This window comes from Drosophila takahashii, chromosome 3L (assembly GCF_030179915.1).
Source record: "Drosophila takahashii strain IR98-3 E-12201 chromosome 3L, DtakHiC1v2, whole genome shotgun sequence".
Classification (NCBI taxonomy): domain Eukaryota; kingdom Metazoa; phylum Arthropoda; class Insecta; order Diptera; family Drosophilidae; genus Drosophila; species Drosophila takahashii.
Window position 1 is genome coordinate 2,486,511 of NC_091680.1, and position 21,056 is coordinate 2,507,566.

The following is a 21,056-nucleotide window of genomic DNA, read 5'->3' on the forward strand; positions in this document are numbered from 1 at the left end:
TATCGGTTGCCTGAAAATGTTAAGGTGGTGTTAATAACATTAGGGGTCGTTTTTTCGTCCGCATGTTAAATTTAAAGTGGACTTTAAATATTTTTAAAAATATTTATTTTTATTTAAGTAAAGAAAAATCATAACTTCATTTTGAGTTCTTACATTAGATAACTTATTGGTGTTTGGCTTGATCCATTTGTAATTTTTGGAATGTTGCCTACGCTACAAGTTCAGGCCATTCGGGATCCATATATGTATGCCTGAGTTATTATAACTAGTAGACAAGACAGGCAACATCGGGTGCACCTCCAGGTGTCCCAAATAACTGGCCTCCGGGCCAGCATTACCGCAGATGACTTCCTCCGTATTTTTGTCCCAGAAAAATATATTCGTTGAATTGCGGCCGACAATGTACTGCGAACGGGGTCCGAAGAAATGTACTCGGTCTCTAAAGATGAAAAGCAAAGTGTTACAAGTGAGTGGATGGTTGGCGATGTACGACTTACAAATCCTCATAATAGCAGTGCAGAAAACCGTCTTCCCTGCAGTTTCGACTGTCGAGAAGAAAGTTTTTCCCATCGTTGAAGGAAGCCAAAATCTCACTGCCGTTGTGGTTGTAAACGACGCTGTGGACAGTCGGACAGTCACAAGAATTATTCGGGGTCATTTTGTAAATAGGCTTTGTGAGCTGGCGCCTGTCATAAACGCGCACCACATTATCGTTTGCGCCGACACAAAATTCCGGGGCAATCGGATGATGGGCTATGCTGCGCAAAGCTGTATCATTTTCGTCCTTACGGACGTGGAAAATTGTTTCTTTCGTACTGGGGGTGCGGAGATCGAATATCCTAATGGTTCCATCTTGACAAGCGCTCATAATCTCGTCACGATTTTGCGGCACTATCACAATCTGATGTATGCAGTTCTCTTGAAGGTCGCTATGGCTGAAGAGGCACTCGGATTTGGGTGCTCCTCCGGAGGGTGGGATGAGCGACCGAATAACCAGGCCCTCGTAGGTCCAACACACGATGTCCAGACAACCGTGGCTGCTTATAAACTTGGCCTTATAGATGTAGTTCTTGGGGTCAGGACGAAATTTGTGTAGCACCTTATTATTCGCCCAATCCCAGATGACGATTTTAGACTGTGTGCTGGAGATAATCAAGTTGCCTTCCCGGTTGAAGTTAAGGCTGAAGGCGGAACCGTGCTTCAGTGTCTTCAGTAGGGTTAAATGTTCCACAGCCTGGCGGGATCCGGCAAATCCCTGGCCAAAGCTCTGGTCAGAGGTGTGGCCACCACGCCATCCAATGCGATTAATGATGTTGTGCTCCCGATGCATCAGCTCCCTATCGCAGTTCCAAGTGTACACTGGCTTGGATTCGCCTACAATCCTCTGAAATTGCTTGCTCTCCTTGTCATCAGACCGCTGAAACTAGTAGGGTAGTAGATAGAAATCAATAATTTAATCAGTTTTGCTTAAAAAATATAATACTCACCGACCGATCGCGATCGATGTCGTTATTAGAGGGATTTTCCTAAAGGGGCAGAAAATTATATTGTAATACATTGGCAATTTTGTAATAAATACGTATGCAGAACTACCTCCGTGCTAAATGAATAATGTTCATCCCAATCCGAGGATTCTAAGGAACTTCTGTCGTCCTGTATGTTGGAAGTGGATGATGACTCACTGGTCAAAACTTCTTCGTCGACGTTCATCGCGGTCAAAATTCACGGTCAGTTCTTCTGAGAAATTTAAAACGGACAACAATTACTGAAGTGCACGCTTGGACATGTTGGCGCCTAATATCGATATAGCCGATGATATCGAAGTTTAGCGACGCATGGCTTTCTAGAAGTTGCCATTTCACACATTACAAGAGCAACAACACAGAATCCACAAAATATTCGAGACTTTTAAGCGCTGTTTTATTCTAAACCGAGTACACGAATTATATTTTAATTTTAAGCAAAAGTAATAACATACCACAAGTCGCGCCTCAAGTCTCTCCGATCGTCAATAGAGCTGGAACTAAAACCGATTTCTATCGATTGTTACCCATTGCTGGGTAATAAACTTATAAACTTATTAAATAAACTTGATCTGCGTTGGTTATATGAAAACTGAAGAAAAGTTTTTACAATAACCTTTTTTATGACATTAATTATAAAATATCCACTAAAATATCCACTGAATACACACCTCAATTTTAAAATGTTTCTAGTTTTAATTGAAAATGAAAAAAAAGTCCTTTGAGAATAGATTTGTTTAATAATTAAAATTTTGAAAATAATTTTTTGTATGTAGTACATACTTATCCGCTACCGATATTGCAAAAATTTTCAACACTGTAACGAGTTATCGATACTATCGTGAGTGGCTAGCCCAGCACTAATTTCCAGAGCAATCCAAAAAAAAAAAAGGAAGCAGCGGAAAAAGAACAAAAACCTGCAGCATTTACACTTAAAGGAAGTCCGAAGCGAACAAACAGCAAAATGGTGGACTACAGCAAGTGGAAGAACATCGAGGTGGGTGCCCATTTAATCGAGTGCCCACTGAATGCGAGTCCCAATCCCCACACTGCACATTTGAATTTCAGATTTCGGACGACGAGGACGACACCCATCCGAACATCGACACGCCTTCCCTGTTCCGCTGGCGGCACCAGGCGCGCGTGGAGCGCATGGCGGAGCTCGACCAGGAGAAGGACGAGTTCAAGAAGAAGCGCCAGAGCTTCCAGGCGCGCCTCATCGACGTCAAGGAGCGCATCTCGAAGAAGGACGGCGACGAGGCGGCTCTGAAGGTGGGTCATCACTTGTTGCATGGGATTAACCGTTTCTTGAGAGGATCGGAGATGTAATGATAGGTCAAAGGGGTCATTTATGTATCCCCAAAGGGTTACCTTACTTCTGAATTTATTCTAATCATATAGTATCCAGAATTTTCTACCAAAAAAGAGTCATTTAATCTGAAATTGATTGAAAATTCTTTGTAATTCAGTTTGTGATAATCTTTTCAAGAAGAATAATATTCTCTATAGGAAAAAATCTCCTAAGCTTTGTATATTTTTCGCTAAGTAGTTTAAAAAAGCCCTTAAATTATGTATAGAAATATAAAATTCAAAAATTCATAGTTATAACTTCCCATTATGATAATTTTTTGATATTATCCAGCATTTTCTCCCAAAAAAAGAGTCATTTAATCAGAAATTGAATGAAACTTCTTTGTACTTTAGTTTGTGATAATCTTTTCAAGAAGAATACTCTTCTCTATAGAAAGAAGTTTCCTAAGCTTTACATATTTTTTATTATAGGTCAACCAATTTTCTATTATAACCATATATGTTTTTTAAAAGCCCTTAAATCTAGAAATATAAAATTCAAAAAATTTATAGTAATAACTTCCCATTATGATAACCCATAGTCCTATTTTAGTACACCACATAATTTAATGTGCAAATTCCCATTCCCCACCCACAGAAAGAGCTCGAGAAGATCGAGTCCGAGGGCAAGGAGCTGGATCGCATCGAGAGCGAGATGCTGAAGAAGGAGAAGAAGACGCCCTGGAACGTGGACACCATCAGCAAGCCCGGATTCGAGAAGACGGTGATCAACAAGAAGGCCGGTCGCAAGCCGGACGAGAATCTGTCCGAGGAGGAGCGCGAGCAGCGCATGAAGCAGTTCGTCAAGGATAACGAGAAGCTGTGCAAGCAATACGGCATGCTGCGCAAGTACGACGACTCCAAGCGATTCCTGCAGGAGCACCTGCAGCTGGTGGGCGAGGAGACGGCCAACTATCTGGTGATCTGGTCCATCAACCTCGAAATGGAGGACAAGCACGAGCTGATGGCCCACGTGGCGCATCAGTGCATCTGCATGCAGTACATCCTGGAGCTTGCCAAGCAGCTGGACGTCGATCCGCGCGCCTGCGTCAACTCCTTCTTCTCGAAGATCCAGCACTGTCAGCCCGAGTACAAGGCGCAGTTCGAGAGCGAAATCGAGGGCTTCAAGGGGCGCATTCAGAAGCGGGCGCAGGAGAAGATCCAGGAGGCGATAGCCCAGGCCGAGGAGGAGGAGCGCAAGGAGCGCCTCGGTCCCGGTGGCCTGGACCCAGCCGATGTCTTTGAATCCCTGCCAGATGTAAGCATTGAGTGGTTTTCTCTTAGGTGAGAACTAAACCCCTTCTTTTTTGCAGGAACTGAAGGCCTGTTTCGAGTCGCGCGACGTGGAGCTGCTGCAGAAGACCATCGCCGCCATGCCCGTGGACGTGGCCAAGCTGCACATGAAGCGCTGCGTGGATTCCGGTCTCTGGGTGCCCAATGCCGCCGACTTGGAGGGCAAAAAGGATGAGGAGGAGGAGGATGAGGACTCCGAGGACGCCGCCGGTGGCAAGGAGAAGACCGACGATGCCAAGTCGGAGAGTGCGGCCAAGGAGGAGCCCATCTACACTGGCGTCAGCACCGAGGACGTTGACTGATAGCCATGATAGCCACGTTTCCATCTACACACCATAGCTCTAATCTTAATGTACTGTCCACATGCAAACTACTTCATCCATTTATCCAGATCCCCGCGTCAGTTGAGTTTTTGTATATAATTTGAATAAAAGTCAGCTAAATTCTCAGTAACTTTTGAAGACGCCTTCTGTGCTGCCAGTTGTTTATATCAGGGTTTGAAAATGCTTTGAATGCTTCCTATGTTTTGCTTTTACTGTGCTAAATCAACGATAGCAAATCTATAGCAGCTTGTTACAATTGACAGCAATAAATCGCGCTTGATATAAAAATGTAAGTAAACATTTTTCATGTTTAAATTTATGGATTTATTCAGGGACCGTAAATATTATTAAAAAAAGTACCAGTACCTGTTTATATTTTTTTAAATATCAAACAAACCATTAAAAATAAAAATCTTGTATAACCGTGAATTCTTAGGAACCATTTGCTGTGCTTGGTTTAAAATTTATATCGATTATTCAATGAATGCGAATTCTTTAGGGTTAACTTCTTTAGATTGAATATATCTTAGGATAAACTATTTTGGCCTTTCATATTTTTGATTTCTATAGAAGCTAATCCTCTTGCTCTGAGGAATTCGCGGTTATTGAGGAACCGATTAATATATCAAACAAACCATAAAAAATAAAAATCTTGAATAACCGCGAATTCTTAGGAACCATTTTCTGTGCTTGGTTTAAAATTAATATCGATTATTCAATGAATGCGGATTCTTTAGAAGATGAGAGTTAACTTCTTTAGATTGAATAGATCTTATGATAAAATGGTTAGACTATTTTGGCATTTCATATTTTTGCTTTTGCTTCTCAACTCACAGTTTTTGAAAGCCTGGCTTATATACATAGTTTTTTCCGCCAGTGGAAACAATGAATCGACCGGAACTGGACTACTATGCGGTGCTCGACCAGCCGAGGAGCGCCACCAAGGAGCAGCTAACGCTGGCCTATCGCCGCCTGGCCATCCGCCTGTGCCCGCATCGCGACAAGAAGGACGAGCAGGACTTTGTGCCGCTGGCCCAGGACGGTCGGCTCACGCACCTCTCGCCGATGGGCGAACCCCGCCAGTGGGCCTACATCAACATGGCCTTCGATGTGCTGGGCAACGATCTCTACCGCGCCATCTACGATCGGTTTGGCGAGGCGGGTCTCTTCGAGGGCGTGATGCTGCCGAATGGCTATTTTCCGCCCTATCAATACGACGGGGATCACATGAAGGTCTACGAGCGGGTCTTTGGCAGCTACTCACCCTATGCCAATGTGATCGATGCCATTGCCAATCCGCCCAGCTTGTATGCCACCCGACAGCATGGAATAGGTGTCCGCTTGAAGGATTCCAGCACGGAGCGAATCATCGAGCTTTCGCTGGAGGAGGTGCGCACGGGCTGTGTGAAGCTGATGAACGTGTGGCGCCAGGAGATCGTGGACGCCAAGGAGTCGCGGCTGGAGAAGCGCAAGCACACCTTAAAGCTGAACATTGCGCCGGGAACCACGGCGGGAACCAGGTTCTGTTTCAAGGAGGAGGGCGATCGCTATCCGGCCACCATTCCGGGTGACATAATCTTCATAGCCGCGGATAAGCCACATCCGAATTTCGAGCGGAGGAACCACCACGATCTGGTCTACAGGCACTGCATTGACCTTTGCCAGGCCTTCACCGGCTTCACCTTCTTCATCACCACTCTAGACAGACGCCAGTTGAAGGTGGTCATCACGGACGTGGTGCAGCCGGGATATACGAAGGTGATTCCCCTGGAGGGTCTGCCCAAGTGCCGCAACCTGGACGCAGTTACGGCTATCAAGGAGGCCAACAAGAAGGTGGAGCAGTTCGGGGATCTCATCATAGAGTTTAATTGTGGGTGGTCCTTATTTTTGGGGTTCTTTTATTGATGGTTTCCCTATATTTTCTGTAGATATTTTTCCCAAGTATTTGACGCCACACATGAAGCAAATGACTCGCGAATTTTTCCGTGAATTCCGCAAGCTGGAAATTGAGCTTGAGGAGGAGGAGGAGCGCAACATGGTTTAACGGGAGTCTCTTTATTGTTATTCCTTAAAACACTTGAAATTCTGCGTACTGCTGAAATAAATTTTGCGTTTGATTCTGAAATATTAATACTATTTGGAACCCCTTATTTACTGGAAACTTCGTATCGTTTGAGATGAGATTTTTATTTAACAGTACTTTAAAATTGGTGATTCAAAACAACCTTAACGGTCAAATTTGAATTTACGCATAACAAGTTGACAGCTTTGTCAAACATATCGATTATCGTCAGTGTTGGGTAGTGCGTTGATAAGCACCTACTTTTATAATTTCCTTTAATTAGGTACAATAGATAACTAAGGATACATACATAAATCGTTAATTTGTAAAAATTATTTATTATTGTATATTTAGAAAATAAAAAAATCATTAACATCTATACAAAAAGGTGAGAAAAAACTTTGTTCTCCTCTATGTGCCATCCTTTCTTCCTTGTATTTTCTATTTTCTTCTTCAAATTTTTCCATCTCTTCCTTCTCCCTTTCTTTCTTTATCTCATCAATTTCATCCATGATATTTTGAAATTTCTGTGACTTACATCTTCCGCCGTTTTCCTCGTAATCTATCAGACAGCACAGGAAGAACGTGTCCATGGCCGTTTCATAGACAACGAATACCCCTTTCGTCAAGATATGGCCGAAAATGACTACCACTATGGTGGGTAACACATTGTGTTCCATTGAAAGTAAGGGCAGGACGAAATAGGTGACCGTTCCTGCAATTGTGATTAGCAGCATTCGCGCGTAAAGCAGGAAACTGTGACCCATTTCTTGAACAAAAAACCGAAGAGATGCGTTTTTGTTTGTTAATTTTTTCGAACGATTGCCGCTGTATTCCAAATCCCAGCTCTGAACGGCACACATGATGTAGGCATTGTAATATGGCGTTCCTAGATAAAACTTTGAAAGCCAGGAAAAAAAAGGCCCAAGGAGCGATGGTGAGATAAAAATAAGAGTTCTGATTATACTTTTGAACATGTTACCGAACGAACCCTTCGCCACGCTTCCAATATGTTTGTGAATCTCCGAGAATTTCGAATCCCAGTAAACCTTTACGAACCTGGAGGCTAGTATCATGTAGCGTAAGTCGTATATCAAGGAGTCTAAATACATGAATATGAATGCGCTGTAGAAGAGGGCAAAATTTGTCCACCATGATCTGTGGATCTCTTTAAAGTTGCAGGTGCCCACCGAAATATTAAAAGTCTTTGGGTCGCAGGAATTACCCGATTCGTCTTTAAATAAAGCTTCATCGGTGCTGACCAGAAGCAAGCAAATAGCTATAGTAAAAGCTAGGGAAATTATGAAGAGTACAAAGTTGAAGAGCGGGAAGACGAAAGTGTTGAGGTTTTCGGTCGTCGCCTTACTGGCCTCCTTAAGGAGAACAGATACAAAGCATATGCTTGAAAACTGATTGGCTAGCTCACTTAGGAAAAACACGAAGGACATGAAAAGGATCACAGATATAGAGATCCATAGCGTTCTTTCATACAGCTGGAAGCCGAAAATGGTGATATACTCGTCTCCCGCATAGTAGGTCCGACAAATGGACCAACCGAAGGTGAATCCTAGGACTGCGATCACTATTAGGAAGGACCCCTGCAACCAGAAACGAGGGTTCCATCTCATAAGGACAACCGAAATCAGTGAGGCGAACAGAATGCCAATGCAGACCAAGAGGATGGAAATCCAGGAGTTTTTCAGATCTTCGATTAGTTCCTTATCAGTTGAATACATGACATTCCGAGTCGCATTTCTCATCAGATTGTTTAAGATCGGCAAAGTCTCCACGAACGGATTCTTGAAGACAGTATCGTTCAGTTGGCGGCGGCACTCCTTCGATGAATTAGTTTTATCATTTTCTGGAGCTCTTTTAGAGGTCGAGCCCATGATCCCGCTTTTGACCTTCTCGCGGATGTTGTCGCTTGGGAGGTAATCACAAATGTTCTTCGAAATGTCGGAAATGCATCGGTTGAAATATGAAGTGCTTTTGCTGTACCAGCGAGCACAATCTTTGCGTTTAATGGCCTTCTCCATGTCCTCTTTTGTGCGCACTTGGGCCTTGATCTTGTCCGTCAGGCAGATGAGACGACTGTACAGGTCCTTGAAGCTGAGTTCGTCCTTCATCGTGTCCCAAACGAACGGTTCTTTGGGACAGGACTCCAAGCACACCTGTTGAAATGCAAGTGATATATTATATATCTTAAAAATTGTCTATAGTAATGGGTATCTGATAGTTGAGGCAATTGCGTATTATTTTGTATTAATTATTTTTATTTATTCATTTATTTTATTAGTAAATACTAAACTATTTGATAGGTATGACTAGTAAAATATATTTGTTTACCTGTGGGGTTTCGCACGTCGACAAGGGATTTAACAGTGGATTCTGGCACTTATCCATGTCGAAATAGAACAATTTTGATTTGTTCACTTCGGTACCAGTGCCGCACACTTGCCCTAAAGAGTCCTTGGGTTTATAACTTCCATATGGTAATTTGGGACCGATGACCAAAATCCACAGGACGACTAAGGACAAGAGCATATACCACCAATTCTTGTCCGTGTGCCTGTCAAATCTGTGAGGCGGTGTCGCCTGGTTGAGCGGCTCCCTTTCTTCCTCTGACATCTCCGTTCACTGAAAAAGTCAGTCTTTTTTTAAGCATTTTCTAAACATAAATCGGTGAATTTTTAAGATTTTATATTATTGCAGATTTAGAAAATATAAAAATTTTCATTTATACAAAAAAGTAAGATTGATATTGTTCTAAATATTTCTTTATAGAAAAATAACGACCATTAAATTCAGAAGAAGTGTTTCACTTATTATTTTAAATTTAGAAAATAAAAACATTTACAGTTATAAAAAAATAAGATTGCTAATGTTCTATATATTTTTTTATAGCAAAATAACGACAATTAAATTCAGAAGAAGTGTTTCACATATTTTAAATCTTAATAATCAAATCATAAAAATATGATCGAATTTTTAACTTATTATTTTTTGTGTAACTCACCTTTTTTGGCGCTCTCAAGGTAAATAATTCAACACTGATCCTAAAAATTTCTTGAACCAAATCCGCTTCTTTGATATGCGAGTAGCTACATATAAATCAGTAACTTAATGTGTTAAGATGTTCAATCCCAAGAGAATGAAATCCACATTTGCTAAGTTGATGTTTCAAACTGATTTTTATTTTGTAAAACGCTAGCTTATATATCTTAGAGTGGAGTACAATGTGTCGAGGAAAGGGATTTGAATATAGGGGCTCATTAGAATACTCAAAAATAGGCGTACTTAGAAATACTTTTGGAACATATGATAACACTTGAACTCAACTCACAATGCCAGGCAATACAATATTATAAACATACCATGCTCATGTGTTAGCATTCTGCAGGGGCCAGGACGAATTATGGCCTGCACTCGTCTTGTTACATTTATTCGTCCTACTATACATATATACAATAAAAATTAATATAATTATTAATCCTACGGTTAATGTCGCATGACATGTGATAAAAATGTAGTTATTTTTATTCAAAGAGAATGGAGCTCGCTTATATCTTTTCTAATCTGAGTCTTACAAAGTTTATTAATTTTTTTTAAATCTTTAATCTGTCGTTCAGTATTGTCCAGAACAGTATCACATTGACCTTCAAACCCATGAAGCTTATCAAGTCAAACTAGATCCCAAGATGACTTCGACAGATCTTAGTAAAGGGAATTAGTCTCATGTAATTTCTTGATTGACCATTTTTGTTGTCCTTGTGTGGGTAAACTTGCATTAGACACCTGGCAAAATAACATTAGCATAGATTCTAGGGCTACTGCGAGTGCCCTTAGTCTTCTTTGCAGAGATAGGTAATTCGCTCTCTTCAGCCTCAATTTCAGTTGGAGGACAAACTTTTTTAAAAGGTCTTATAATTGAGCCATCTTGTACTTTACTACCATCTTTACACTTACTACTCTGACTCGGTCTTCTTTTCCCTTATGACTTTCTTCTACTTTTCACAAGGGCCATCTAGCGGGATGACAATTTATATAAGTAAGACAATTTAGCCTTTATTAAGGTTTGGCTTACGTAATTTCCATTTATTTTAAGAATTGAAGGGTGTTTAAATCATTTTTTGTATACATGTACCTTTGATACATTGTAAAAATAACGGTTAATTTAAATTAAAATCAATTGCTCAACGAAAAATATAAAAATAGAATTTTAATCATTAAAAAGTAATTTTTATTATTTAACTTATAATGATTACGGTCCCTGATTTTTAAACTTTCCTATATTTGTTACCTTGTACCTTGCCTAGGTACAATTTGGTCGTACCTTTCCCAACACTGATTGCCTATCGATTTATCGGCTATCGCTCGGCAACCCTGGCCATCAGCTGTTGGAGAAAAGAAAATGCATTTGGCATTCCATTCCATTTCAGACCAGAGTTAATTAAAAATCAATTGCAGCAGCAGCACGCGAAGTGGCCAGCGAAAAGAGTGCAGGAACACCTGGTGGCATCGGCATCGGCATCCGCAGGGCGCAGTAACTGATCCGCAGCTGCTCCACATCGAGTGCAAATCCGATTACCCAAAGACAAAGTGTGCCAACGCCACACGACCAACGAGAACAACGCCCCCACCCAGAAAAACTCTATAGAAACCAGCCAGCGGAAGTGGAATCCACGCTCCACTGGTCACTACACACACGATGCACCTCAGCGCGGACATTTCCAGCGCCCTGCAGCAGATCGAGGCTGTGAAGAAGGGCATCGATGAGTCCGACGATCCCAAGCTGCAGATGCAGACGGCGGAGAGCCTGAGCACCATTCTGGGCATCCTGCAGGATCCCGTCTTCCGCACCATCGTCCATGTGCAGGACTCGCTCTCCGAGCTGAATGCCCAGCTCGCCCAGCATCCGTCCATGTTGCCCAATGACTTTGACATCGATGTGGCCGGCAATCTGGTGCTCAGTTTAAATGGCGGTGAGGTCATGTACGACTTTGAGGATCAGCGCTCCTCCTCGCACTCCCATTCGGCGCCCGGAAGTCCGGATAAGGGGGGAGAGGAGCCGCGTCCGCAGAGCCAGAACTCCAAGGGCGCCGGCGCAGCGGATCTGTATGCCACGGACTACGCGCAGATTCAGGCCATTGAGCTGGTCAACGATGGAACGGGTCTGGGATTCGGCATCATTGGAGCCCGCAACTCGGGAGTGATTGTCAAGACCATATTGCCAGGTGGAGTGGCCGACAGGGATGGTCGCCTGCGCTCGGGGGATCACATCCTGCAGATAGGCGATGTAAATCTGCATGAAATGGTCTCCGAACAGGTGGCTGCCGTTTTGAGGCAATCTGGAACCCATGTCCGCCTGGTGGTCGCCCGTCCCGTTGAGCAGAACGTGCCCACGCCTCAGTACGCCCTGGAACCTGGCACTGCCGTGGTGCCCACCCGCGTCCTCGTCGATCCCGCCGAGCTGGAGCGTTACCTCATCTCCACCGGCTATCCGGAGATCTTTGGCGAGAGCTCCACGGCCTCCACGCCGCAGACGACCACGGAGGATGATCGCTTCGTGTATCGCGGCGAGACCTCCATGCTCATAGACCCCAACATCGATCTGGAGGAGCTGCTGGCCCTGCCGGAGACGGAGAAGCTGCAGGTCGAGCTGAAGAAGGATGCCAACGGCCTGGGCATCACCATTGCCGGCTACGTTTGCGAGAAGGAGGAGTTGTCGGGGATTTTCGTGAAGAGCGTCTCGCCGGGATCGGCGGCAGACCTCAGTGGACGCATCCGGGTCAACGATCGCATCATCGAGGTGGACGGCCAGTCGCTGCAGGGCTACTCGAATCACCAGGCCGTCGAGCTGCTGAAGAAATCCGGTCAGGTGGTGAATCTCCGCCTGGAACGCTACTTGCGTGGCCCCAAGTTCGAGCAACTGCAGCAGGCAATCGCGGCCAATGACAAGCTTCCGTCCAGTGCTCCTGGAACGCCTTCGAGGGCGCCCCTGCCCACGCCAGTGGCCACCACATCCTCGGCCACCACCACACCATCACGCAGTATCACCAGGGAGTTGGAGGAGGAGGCTGTGCCGGCGCCAGAGGCATTTATGACCACTCCCCCGTCGGTCACCACCATGACCACCACCACTTTGAGCTCCTTTGGAGCGGGTAAGCAACTGGTGGCCGTAAGGGATTCACTGGATGGCTCCACGAAGATCATACCCACCGAGGTTGTGCCTTTGGCGGAGAAAACAGAGGTGAGTAATTGTTAAAAACATGTAAAATTTTATTTTACAGTGTGAGCAAAATTGTTGACATGTGTGCCAAATGAAAAATAATTGTTTACACACACAGCTCACTTGTGTTATTTACACAATGTGTTATTAACACGACGTGTTTTTTACACACTGTCTTTTTATCACAAATGATTGCACTGATATTAACGAGTCGAACGGAAAATGAAAAACCAATATGGGCAATGATATCTTATATGTTAGTTTTACCCATTTCAAAGCATATATGAATTCTTATACTCTAGAAAACAGTACATTTTTCTGACACTTTAATGACTCATTGTGTTAAGAACACGCTGTGTAAAAAACACGTCGTGTAATTAACACAAATGACATGTGTGTGTTTTTTGATTCTAACATACAATGTAGAATAAAATTTTTTACGCACAAGTCAATAACTTTTTTTGAACTTAACACTTTGATATTTAACATGATAAGTTTTTTACAGTGTGTGTTTTTTTCCAACCTATGCTAGTGAGTCATTACCCAGTCATTCTAATTAAAATTTCTCCTCCTACAGGCCAAAAACAGCGGTGTGATCACGCGTCACAAGTACTACACCGATCCGGAGCTCTCGGATGACGCGGAAAGCGAGATCATCCGCAAGTGGCAGAAGATTGTGGGCTCCGATGTGGAGGTCATAGTGGCCCAGATCAAGAAGTTCGCCGTGGGCGGTTTGGGCATCTCCTTGGAGGGAACCGTGGACGTCGAGGGAGGACGCGAGGTGCGACCCCATCACTACATTCGTTCCATCCTGCCCGATGGACCTGTGGGTGTGAATGGTGTCCTCCGCTCGGGAGATGAGCTTTTAGAAGTTAATGGCGAGCGTTTGCTGGGCATGAATCACCTGGAGGTGGTGGCCATACTCAAGGAACTGCCGCTGGACGTGCGCATGGTGTGCGGTCGCAACCGGAACACCTCGCTGCTGCCCTTCTCCGATGACACGTTGAAAAAGCTGAGCAACAACTTTGAGAACCTGCTGCCGGCCACCGATCGCCTGGTGAAGGCCAAATCGGATGGCAGCCTGGCCACCGCGGGCTCCGTGGCCGATGGCGATTCGGTGGCTGCTGCCGCCGCCTCCTTTAGCAAGCTCAAGTCGCGTTCACTGGAGCCGCTCACGGGATTGGCCATGTGGTCATCGCAGCCGCAAATCATCGAACTGGTCAAGGGCGATCGTGGACTGGGCTTCTCCATACTGGACTATCAGGATCCGCTGGATCCCAACGATACGCTGATTGTAATTCGTTCCCTGGTGCCCGGTGGAGTGGCCCAATTAGATGGACGCCTCATTCCCGGCGATCGTCTGCTGTTTGTGAACTCCATCAACCTGGAGAACGCCTCGCTGGACCAGGCGGTGCAGGCCTTGAAGGGCGCCTCCAAGGGAGTGGTGCGCATTGGCGTGGCCAAACCGCTGCCCATGACGGACAACTCGCTGAAGGCCTGCAGCAATGCCAGCACCACCAGCGAGGAGACCCTGGATGCCCAGCCATCGCCGCCAGCGCTGCCCACAGCTGCTCCGCCCGCAATGCCGCTGGGAGCCGAGCCGGATTTGATTCCCGACTGGCGGAATTAGGAAGTAATCGAGGAAGAAACATTCCAGGCAGCTGAATCTTTAAAACTAGAGTTACACAACCGATTGTTATTACCGAATCAAAATGTTATGCATATTATTAGCACCGAATTGTGTTTGTCCCCCTCAACGAAACGAGCATTCCACACCAGCATGCAATATCTAAAACAAACCACTAGTATTAGCAAATGAATTTTAACATGTATGATGTATGTACTTAAACTAAATTAAATAATGTACCTTCCGTACGGTCAATGAGTATCACTAGGGGAATGGATTTCCTAGGAGCTATTGCACCCGGTTCAGCTGCCGCTCGATTCGCATGTAGTTGCGTCTGGAGAGGATTCGATCGCGAGCATAGCTAACCAGGTAGCTCAGTAAGCCGAGTACCAGGCAAAAGACCTCGAATTTCAGGAAGTTCATCTGCTCGATCAGCGCCACGCGGTCGCAGCTCCTGGTCACGATCTCGCCGCTCTGGCAGCGCAGCACCTCCTTGTAGTGCGTGTGGATGCAGACGCCCAGACTCCGGCTGACTATGTCGAATTCGGAGCAGGGATGGCACTCCTGCACCATCGTGTACTTCTCGTTCCGCCAGCACGTCGAGTTGTCCTCGATGACGAACTGCGGCTCCCGGCGACGAGGTCCCTCCGCCGCATATCGGGATTCCACGAAGAGCACTAGGATTGTGACCATTGTTAGGGCTCCCAGTCCAAGGAGCATATGATGGCGTTGGCAGTTCTCGAGCATTGTGGAGGCGGGAGGATGGCTCTCTTATTGGATTAATTCGCGGTAGAATCTAGGGGGTCTAGGTTTTAGTGGGTGATTCAATTTCTAGACGGGATTACCTCTGTTTCTGATTCCACTTGTTATTGTTTTGTTGTTGTTTTTTTAGGCCACTTTTACAGTGTGACCACAGCTGAAACATTGACATTTACTGGTTCGTTTGGAAAAGCTGTCTTTAGAACTAGTTCGCGCATTAATTAAGAACATACGTGACTCATCTATTAACGCCTTTTTTTTTTTTAATAATTAGGTCCCCAATATATTAATCTAAGTATTACATATTACATTACTATTTACATGACTTATATATTAACACCTTTTTGTAATGTATAACTAATTTTCCCCCCAATATGAATGTTAATCCAAGAATTGCTGTTAAGTATTTAACATGATAAAAAGATAAGGTTAATCAAATATTGTATACATTCTGTTTTTTAATTATGTAGTTTAATCATTTAATCACCGAAAACCAGATTCAAGATTTCCCAAAACCAGTTTGTTGTGCAATTTTCCATTAATTTAAATTGAAATTAAGATATTTTATTTTAATTTCTTAGCTACTTCGTTTCCTACTATTTTCTAGAAATATTTTTAGAGTGCTTAGTTTAAAACCAAATAGTAACGTTATCATTAAATTGAATACCGAAATATAAAACATTTCATGCTTTAGTATTATTTTGCATAGTTTTATATAGCTTAAGATTATAATTTTAAATTTATAGAATAAGTCTTCGTTTTTTAATGGTTTATCCCTGAAAAAAAAGGTCACGGAAAGGTTACTACTCATTCGTAGTTACAAAAGTAACTAGTTCCGCTCCGGTTAGAGGAACTGCAAAGGTGTGACCAGAATGCAACTACAACCGAACTAGTTCGCTGTTTACGAACGAGAATGGACGGAGACCAAAACAATTACGGACGATAGGCACAAAGCGGACGTGAGAAATCTGTGAAAATTTTTATAAATCGCGTGTGTGGGCGCTTTGAAAATGGTGCTGCGATCGGGGATCATAATTCCGTTTCAGTTTCGCGACACGAAGAAGCTGCTGATGATCGGGGTGCCCGAGGAGAACCGCAACCTGAACATATGGGACCTGAAGAACGTGGGTAAGCATGGAGGTGGTGGGTGGGGAGCCCCCCATATAAAAACATGGAGCCCTTCCTATAAAAAACATGAAATAAACCTAATAATTGGTAATTCCTTAGTGCGCGCCGCCTTCGGGATCTATAACTTTGAGTTCCGGAACAAGAAGATCGGCTTCAACATCCCCGACGAGCTGCTCCTGCACTATTTGGCCCAGCGGCACGACCTGACCAACTTCGTCATAGAGATCAGCCAAGGTAAATAGCGTTTAAGTTACGGTTACGGCCAAGTCGCGTTCCCATTAGCGTTTAAGCGGACTTAACCCGGAGTCGCCGAGGATTCCTCGGTCCCATTTTGTAGATCCCTTGTGTTTTTTGTAGACGCGGCGTGTGCGCTTCGCTTGTAAGTCTCTGCAATTGCCATCTGTAATAAAACCCAAATTGTAAAATGCTCCCTCTTGCAGCCCTGGACGATGGCCACGCCAAGGAGCTGCTCTCCTACGAGCCCTCCTGCTCGATGGCGGCTCTGAAGCAGCAGCAGGCGCAGCAGCAGCTGCATAATCCCCACCAGCATCACCATGTGCCACTGCCGCAGCGTTCCAACGAGAGCGCCTCCCATTATGTGCCCGGCTCCCAGCCCACTTCCCCGGCGCTGGGGATGAGCAGCGAGGCCGTGGACTCTCCGCTGGAGCAGCAGGCCAACAACTCCGGCTCCGAGCCCAACGACAATACCCACAAGTTGCGCCTGGGACCGGCCTACGCGGAACGAACGCCCGAATCGCTCACCCAGTCCATCGATCCCATGGACATTATACCCAAGGCGGAGTCCGAATCGGAGGTGGAGCGTCTGCAGCGGGCCTCCCGATTCCTGGCGCGCCAGGAGCAGCATCAGGCGCAGCAGCATCAGCAGCACCAGCAGCAGCAGCAGCTTCTACCCGGTCAGCAGATCTTCCCCAGCTACACGCATCCCTTGCCACCGATGAACGCACCGAATCCCTCCCAGCAGTCGCCCTACACGCCGGGTCTAATGAGTCGCTTCAGAAGTGAGAAGGAGCTCCTAAACCAATCGAAAATCTCTCTTTAATAATTCATATATTTTTAAGAACGCGGCGAACGCATGTCCAAGGACCAAAAGGAACTGTATGTCAAGTTTTTCGAGGACAATCCCTGCATGCTGTCCAACCACCGGCGACACGATGGCCTCACCGAACCTTTGTGGGCCAAGCTGGCCCACATGCTGAACAGCGTGCCGCAGGGCGCGGTGAAGAACGTGGAGGACTGGAAGCAGACCTTCGACGCCTGGCGGTATCGCATCTTCATGTACACGCGCTACAACTCCAAGCTGAGCATGTCGGAGACGAGCGATCCGAAGAACTTCAAGCCCCTGACGGCGACCGACCAGAAGGCGTACGCCATGTGGACCAGCCACAAGCACATAGCGCCGCAGGACTACGAGAAAATGGACATGTTCGTGCCGCTGGACGAGGCGAGCACGGCGACGAACAGCTATGACTACTAAAAACGGGATCAAAGTGCAAGGAAGCAAACTGTTAATGTGTACTTTAACTAGTGCTAAGAAATACAATAACTTTTAAGATACAAAAAGCTGCTTTTTAATGTCATAAGAGAGGGTAGAGCTAAGATTTAATGTTTTTAGAATGTTTTACTAACTAAATACATATTTATTTATTCCAGTTTACGACGTTGCCTTGGACAACTATGTGCTGAATCGCCAGTGCCGCTGTGCGGACCAGAAAATGCTCAACGACTCGCCGACGCCCGAGGAGCCCACCAATCTGTGCCAGCCCAGCAATGTCCTGGAGGCGGCGGCCACTCCGATCATGACGATGCCGCCCTGCGAGGAGGAGGATCACGACCATGAGCACGAGCACGAGGAGAGCATGAAGTACCGGATCGACAAGGGCAGCAGTGGAGCTGCCTCCGCGGAACTGGGCATGCCCGCCTACGAGGCCTGCTCGCCCAAGATGGACTACGACACGCAGGACGAGCTGCCGGATTCACCGCACTCGCAGCCGCTTCCGCCACCGCCGTTGCCTTTGCCCGCGGCCCTGCCGCTCCCACCGCCACCCACCTCGCATCACCAACATCTGCAGCAGCAACATGAGGTATAAAATACGAGGAAACCATAAGAATAAATGGGAAAAACTGGAATTTTTTAATGAAGACCTGAGGGTCAAAGTCTAAATTATAGATAAATGCAGAAATATTTATAAAAACTACGATAGTTTCAAATTGCTGAATCCATCAATCTTCTAGATATTTTACCTAATATTTATTAAATCCCATGTACAAGTTTTTCACTAAATTATTATTATTATATTATTTTAGGCGGAGCAGCAACAAATTTTACAGGAGCGCATCCAACAGGAATACATTATCCAGCAACAACAGCAGCATCAGCACCTACAACAACAGCAACATTTAGCCCTTCTACAGCAACAACAGGAACAACAACAAATTCAACAGCAGCAAGGTGTAAATATGGCCATGGGCACAACTACAACCAATAACATTCGACGTAAGTAGTTCTCAAAAAATATTAAGAGACCTGTAAGAGTTGGGAAAACATTTTTTAAAAGCCTACTCATCTCTTTTGCAAAGAAAAACTTGTATATTTTATCTTAAAATGTTTAATTTCCATTTAGAAACAAAATACAGGTTATTTCGAACTTCATATCCACCCACGCCAATCAGCTTTGCAAGCAATGCAATACAAAGATATAAATTTGGATGCAAATCGGGGAATTTAGACATTAGTTATTCCCAGCGTTCACGTTCATAACGGCAAAGATGTCTAACAGCAGTAATGTGGAGAACTGAATGCAGGAACCAAGAAAAATAGTTATTAGAATTATACTGTTGTAGGATAAAATGCAATTTGTGTATTATTGCGATTCGTAATGATCTCTAAAGGTCTCTAAGAGTTTTTCTAAATAGAAAGATTTAGAGTACACATTTAAATATTCCCTTTCCTTGTAAAAAAGAAATGAGGAAATGTGACTTACGTAGAAAAATAAAGCTCGTTAGAGGAAAAAAATAACTGAGGATTTTTCCAGCTTTAAACATCCCTCTTTTATCCTGTGAAAACAAGGCATTAAAATATTGTTTTAGGTATTATTGACTGTAAATTACCCATTTAATGCCAAGCAGGAGCAATATGCCAGCGATAAAATATAATATGCTAGTTGCTGCGTTAACATAACTATAAATTTGGAAATGTGGATATTGAATATAGTTTTGCATAAGAAAGAGAAAATAAAGCATCCAGATCAATGTAAAAAGCGCACCAAAAACCATACAGCATATTGGATAGCACTTTGCGTAATATTTTGGGGAATTGCGCCTGCACATTAGGGAATAGAATTTTAAAAATATATATAATTTAGCTTCTTTACTTGAATTTATTTTGTACTCCCTGAGCTGTTTACTCCCGTGAACTGAGTTTAAAAGATTCTAGGATTTTATTTCATAGTTCAGAGACTTTTTTGAAAAGGTTCCAGTTTTCAATCCATTGAAAGTTGTATAAATTTGACATAAAGAATGCGGTCAGCTTAATTGCCCATCAAAAAGGAAACATTACAATATTAATACATATTTTATAAAAAAATAATATATTTTAATACAAATAATTACGGTTTTCCATTAAAGCACAAAGTATTCCAATCGCAAAGTCCATAAATAAAAGCAGTGTGTAAATTCGGTTTCACGGACAGACCATCTCAAGCGCATTCCAAATTTATCAGATGTATAATATTTGCATTAATTTGACCATACGTTTGAATAATGATGATTTAAATATTTTTACTGATTGCCTGAACGAACAATGTTGTTAATTAATCCCAAATCCAAATTTTAACTCACCCGCAGAACGCAAGGAGCGCATGTCCAAGCGGCAGAAGGAGCTGTATGTGCACTTCCTGCAGCAGCACCAGTTCATCAACGATCATCGCCGCAACGATCCTGTGCTGGATCCCTACTGGCTGAAGCTGGCCAATCTGCTGAACGCCGTGCCGCAGGGCGCCGTGAAGCATGTGACCGAGTGGAAGCAGACCTTCGACAACTGGCGGTACCGCATCTTCCTCTACGCGCGCTACAACTCCAAGCTGCAGGACGAGGAGGCCCAGAATCCTCGGAACTTCAAGCCCCTCACGCGGACCGACAAGCAGGCCTACATCATGTGGATCCGCAATCCCGATACGGCGCCACCCGACCTGGACAAGATGCGCAACGTCTTCTGCAATCTGGAGGAGACCGCCGTGCAGCAGGAGTAGAATTTGCCATTGTCTTAGCCTGTAAATCACTTTAAATCCTTCTTTGTCTTTGTCTTCTTTATAATGGTTTTGTATCGTATCGTGTATGTCGTGTGCCGCTGTTTGTTTTCCTGTCTTGGAAATGCATTTTCCTTTTAGTTTTCTTTGTCATTGTTATGCTTATATGAATATTAAACATGTGTTTTTTTGAATGAAGCGCTAATTTTAGTCGGAAATATGCACGGCAGAGTATATTTAGAGTCGAGCAAGCAGGTCGTTAGCCCCCAGCTGGTGTTTTGCATATGGTTATATAGCCACAATGAACTTTAATGCTGAACAGGTTATGGAATTAATACACAAATATTAGGTATGTGCGTGGATTTGTTCAACCCGCAGTTCGCTGGCAAGGATATCGAATTTGGATTCGACAACAACTGTTTTGGCCTTGATGGAGATATTGGTTGGAGTAGCTTTGAGTGACTCCATGACAAACTCCTTTCAGAACCAGCTTTGTA

At 44.3% G+C, this 21,056-nt stretch overlaps 7 protein-coding genes across 12 annotated transcripts; 4 read left to right on the forward strand and 3 right to left on the reverse strand.

Annotated features, from left to right (window-relative positions):
• Positions 1 to 152: 152 nt before the first annotated feature.
• Positions 153 to 3,072, reverse strand: LOC108056873 (DDB1- and CUL4-associated factor 8-like). 4 transcript variants are annotated; one of them, XM_070214572.1, is made up of 5 exons: positions 2,895 to 3,072; positions 1,594 to 1,737; positions 1,488 to 1,526; positions 498 to 1,423; positions 153 to 439 (listed from the first exon to the last, which is right to left on the reverse strand). In XM_070214572.1, the coding sequence occupies exons 2-5, from the start codon at positions 1,708 to 1,710 to the stop codon at positions 214 to 216; spliced, it is 1,308 nt and encodes a 435-aa protein (XP_070070673.1). In that variant the 5' UTR covers positions 1,711 to 1,737; positions 2,895 to 3,072; the 3' UTR covers positions 153 to 213. The 4 variants fall into 4 exon arrangements, with proteins under 4 accessions (XP_070070673.1, XP_070070674.1, XP_070070672.1 ...); XM_070214573.1 differs by lacking the exon at positions 2,895 to 3,072 and adding an exon at positions 1,979 to 2,109 and having other exon boundaries at positions 498 to 1,417; positions 1,594 to 1,925; XM_070214571.1 differs by lacking the exon at positions 2,895 to 3,072 and adding an exon at positions 1,979 to 2,109 and having other exon boundaries at positions 1,594 to 1,925.
• Cdc37 (cell division cycle protein 37) lies at positions 2,362 to 4,619 on the forward strand. The gene is made up of 4 exons (XM_017140956.3): positions 2,362 to 2,520; positions 2,592 to 2,795; positions 3,472 to 4,131; positions 4,187 to 4,619. The coding sequence occupies exons 1-4, from the start codon at positions 2,488 to 2,490 to the stop codon at positions 4,466 to 4,468; spliced, it is 1,179 nt and encodes a 392-aa protein (XP_016996445.2). The 5' UTR covers positions 2,362 to 2,487; the 3' UTR covers positions 4,469 to 4,619.
• Positions 4,620 to 5,323: 704 nt separating this feature from the next.
• LOC108056871 (dnaJ homolog subfamily B member 13) lies at positions 5,324 to 6,620 on the forward strand. Its single transcript, XM_017140893.3, has 2 exons — positions 5,324 to 6,359; positions 6,418 to 6,620. The coding sequence occupies exons 1-2, from the start codon at positions 5,375 to 5,377 to the stop codon at positions 6,531 to 6,533; spliced, it is 1,101 nt and encodes a 366-aa protein (XP_016996382.2). The 5' UTR covers positions 5,324 to 5,374; the 3' UTR covers positions 6,534 to 6,620.
• Positions 6,621 to 6,827: 207 nt separating this feature from the next.
• On the reverse strand, positions 6,828 to 9,681 carry LOC108056859 (choline transporter-like 2). The gene is made up of 3 exons (XM_070215290.1): positions 9,568 to 9,681; positions 8,898 to 9,188; positions 6,828 to 8,722 (listed from the first exon to the last, which is right to left on the reverse strand). Exons 2-3 carry the CDS (start codon positions 9,177 to 9,179, stop codon positions 6,902 to 6,904), a joined length of 2,103 nt encoding a protein of 700 aa, XP_070071391.1. The 5' UTR covers positions 9,180 to 9,188; positions 9,568 to 9,681; the 3' UTR covers positions 6,828 to 6,901.
• A 1,259-nt stretch (positions 9,682 to 10,940) lies between these two features.
• Positions 10,941 to 14,655, forward strand: Patj (patj crumbs cell polarity complex component). Its single transcript, XM_017140929.3, has 2 exons — positions 10,941 to 12,801; positions 13,358 to 14,655. The coding sequence occupies exons 1-2, from the start codon at positions 11,260 to 11,262 to the stop codon at positions 14,408 to 14,410; spliced, it is 2,595 nt and encodes an 864-aa protein (XP_016996418.2). The 5' UTR covers positions 10,941 to 11,259; the 3' UTR covers positions 14,411 to 14,655.
• JTBR (jumping translocation breakpoint protein JTBR) lies at positions 14,457 to 15,342 on the reverse strand. Of its 2 annotated transcripts, none has more exons than XR_011418449.1 (3): positions 15,253 to 15,342; positions 14,625 to 15,203; positions 14,457 to 14,569 (listed from the first exon to the last, which is right to left on the reverse strand). XR_011418449.1 is itself a non-coding variant. In XM_044394577.2 (3 exons), exon 2 carries the CDS (start codon positions 15,152 to 15,154, stop codon positions 14,696 to 14,698), a length of 459 nt encoding a protein of 152 aa, XP_044250512.1. In that variant the 5' UTR covers positions 15,155 to 15,203; positions 15,253 to 15,342; the 3' UTR covers positions 14,457 to 14,569; positions 14,648 to 14,695. The 2 variants fall into 2 exon arrangements, 1 of the variants encoding a protein (XP_044250512.1); XM_044394577.2 differs by having other exon boundaries at positions 14,648 to 15,203.
• Positions 15,343 to 16,055: 713 nt separating this feature from the next.
• On the forward strand, positions 16,056 to 20,753 carry LOC108056909 (uncharacterized). 2 transcript variants are annotated; one of them, XM_017140947.3, is made up of 5 exons: positions 16,061 to 16,294; positions 16,394 to 16,528; positions 17,966 to 18,396; positions 18,620 to 18,809; positions 20,159 to 20,753. In XM_017140947.3, the coding sequence occupies exons 1-5, from the start codon at positions 16,177 to 16,179 to the stop codon at positions 20,560 to 20,562; spliced, it is 1,278 nt and encodes a 425-aa protein (XP_016996436.2). In that variant the 5' UTR covers positions 16,061 to 16,176; the 3' UTR covers positions 20,563 to 20,753. The 2 variants fall into 2 exon arrangements, with proteins under 2 accessions (XP_016996437.2, XP_016996436.2); XM_017140948.3 differs by lacking the exons at positions 17,966 to 18,396; positions 18,620 to 18,809; positions 20,159 to 20,753 and adding exons at positions 16,735 to 17,313; positions 17,374 to 17,875 and having other exon boundaries at positions 16,056 to 16,294.
• The last annotated feature ends 303 nt before the right edge of the window (positions 20,754 to 21,056 follow it).

Excerpts from the sequence above, each read along its gene's own strand:
- LOC108056873 (XM_070214572.1), bottom strand. The coding sequence starts at position 1,710 with ATGAACGTCGACGAAGAAGTTTTGACCAGTGAGTCATCATCCACTTCC. Across the intron at positions 1,527-1,593 it reads ATTATTCATTTAGCACGGAG|GAAAATCCCTCTAATAACGA; the intron begins GTAGTTCTGCAT and ends CTGCCCCTTTAG. Across the intron at positions 440-497 it reads CACTGCTATTATGAGGATTT|AGACCGAGTACATTTCTTCG; the intron begins GTAAGTCGTACA and ends TTTCATCTTTAG.
- Cdc37 (XM_017140956.3), top strand. The coding sequence starts at position 2,488 with ATGGTGGACTACAGCAAGTGGAAGAACATCGAG. Across the intron at positions 2,796-3,471 it reads GCGACGAGGCGGCTCTGAAG|AAAGAGCTCGAGAAGATCGA; the intron begins GTGGGTCATCAC and ends CCCCACCCACAG. Across the intron at positions 4,132-4,186 it reads TCTTTGAATCCCTGCCAGAT|GAACTGAAGGCCTGTTTCGA; the intron begins GTAAGCATTGAG and ends TCTTTTTTGCAG.
- LOC108056871 (XM_017140893.3), top strand. The coding sequence starts at position 5,375 with ATGAATCGACCGGAACTGGACTACTATGCGGTGCTCGACCAGCCGAGG. Across the intron at positions 6,360-6,417 it reads TCTCATCATAGAGTTTAATT|ATATTTTTCCCAAGTATTTG; the intron begins GTGGGTGGTCCT and ends TATTTTCTGTAG.
- LOC108056859 (XM_070215290.1), bottom strand. The coding sequence starts at position 9,179 with ATGTCAGAGGAAGAAAGGGAGCCGCTCAACCAGGCGACACCGCCTCAC. Across the intron at positions 8,723-8,897 it reads CGACGTGCGAAACCCCACAG|GTGTGCTTGGAGTCCTGTCC; the intron begins GTAAACAAATAT and ends GCATTTCAACAG.
- Patj (XM_017140929.3), top strand. The coding sequence starts at position 11,260 with ATGCACCTCAGCGCGGACATTTCCAGCGCCCTGCAGCAGATCGAGGCT. Across the intron at positions 12,802-13,357 it reads CTTTGGCGGAGAAAACAGAG|GCCAAAAACAGCGGTGTGAT; the intron begins GTGAGTAATTGT and ends CTCCTCCTACAG.
- JTBR (XM_044394577.2), bottom strand. The coding sequence starts at position 15,154 with ATGCTCGAGAACTGCCAACGCCATCATATGCTCCTTGGACTGGGAGCC.
- LOC108056909 (XM_017140947.3), top strand. The coding sequence starts at position 16,177 with ATGGTGCTGCGATCGGGGATCATAATTCCGTTTCAGTTTCGCGACACG. Across the intron at positions 16,529-17,965 it reads CGTCATAGAGATCAGCCAAG|TTTACGACGTTGCCTTGGAC; the intron begins GTAAATAGCGTT and ends TATTTATTCCAG. Across the intron at positions 18,397-18,619 it reads ATCTGCAGCAGCAACATGAG|GCGGAGCAGCAACAAATTTT; the intron begins GTATAAAATACG and ends ATATTATTTTAG.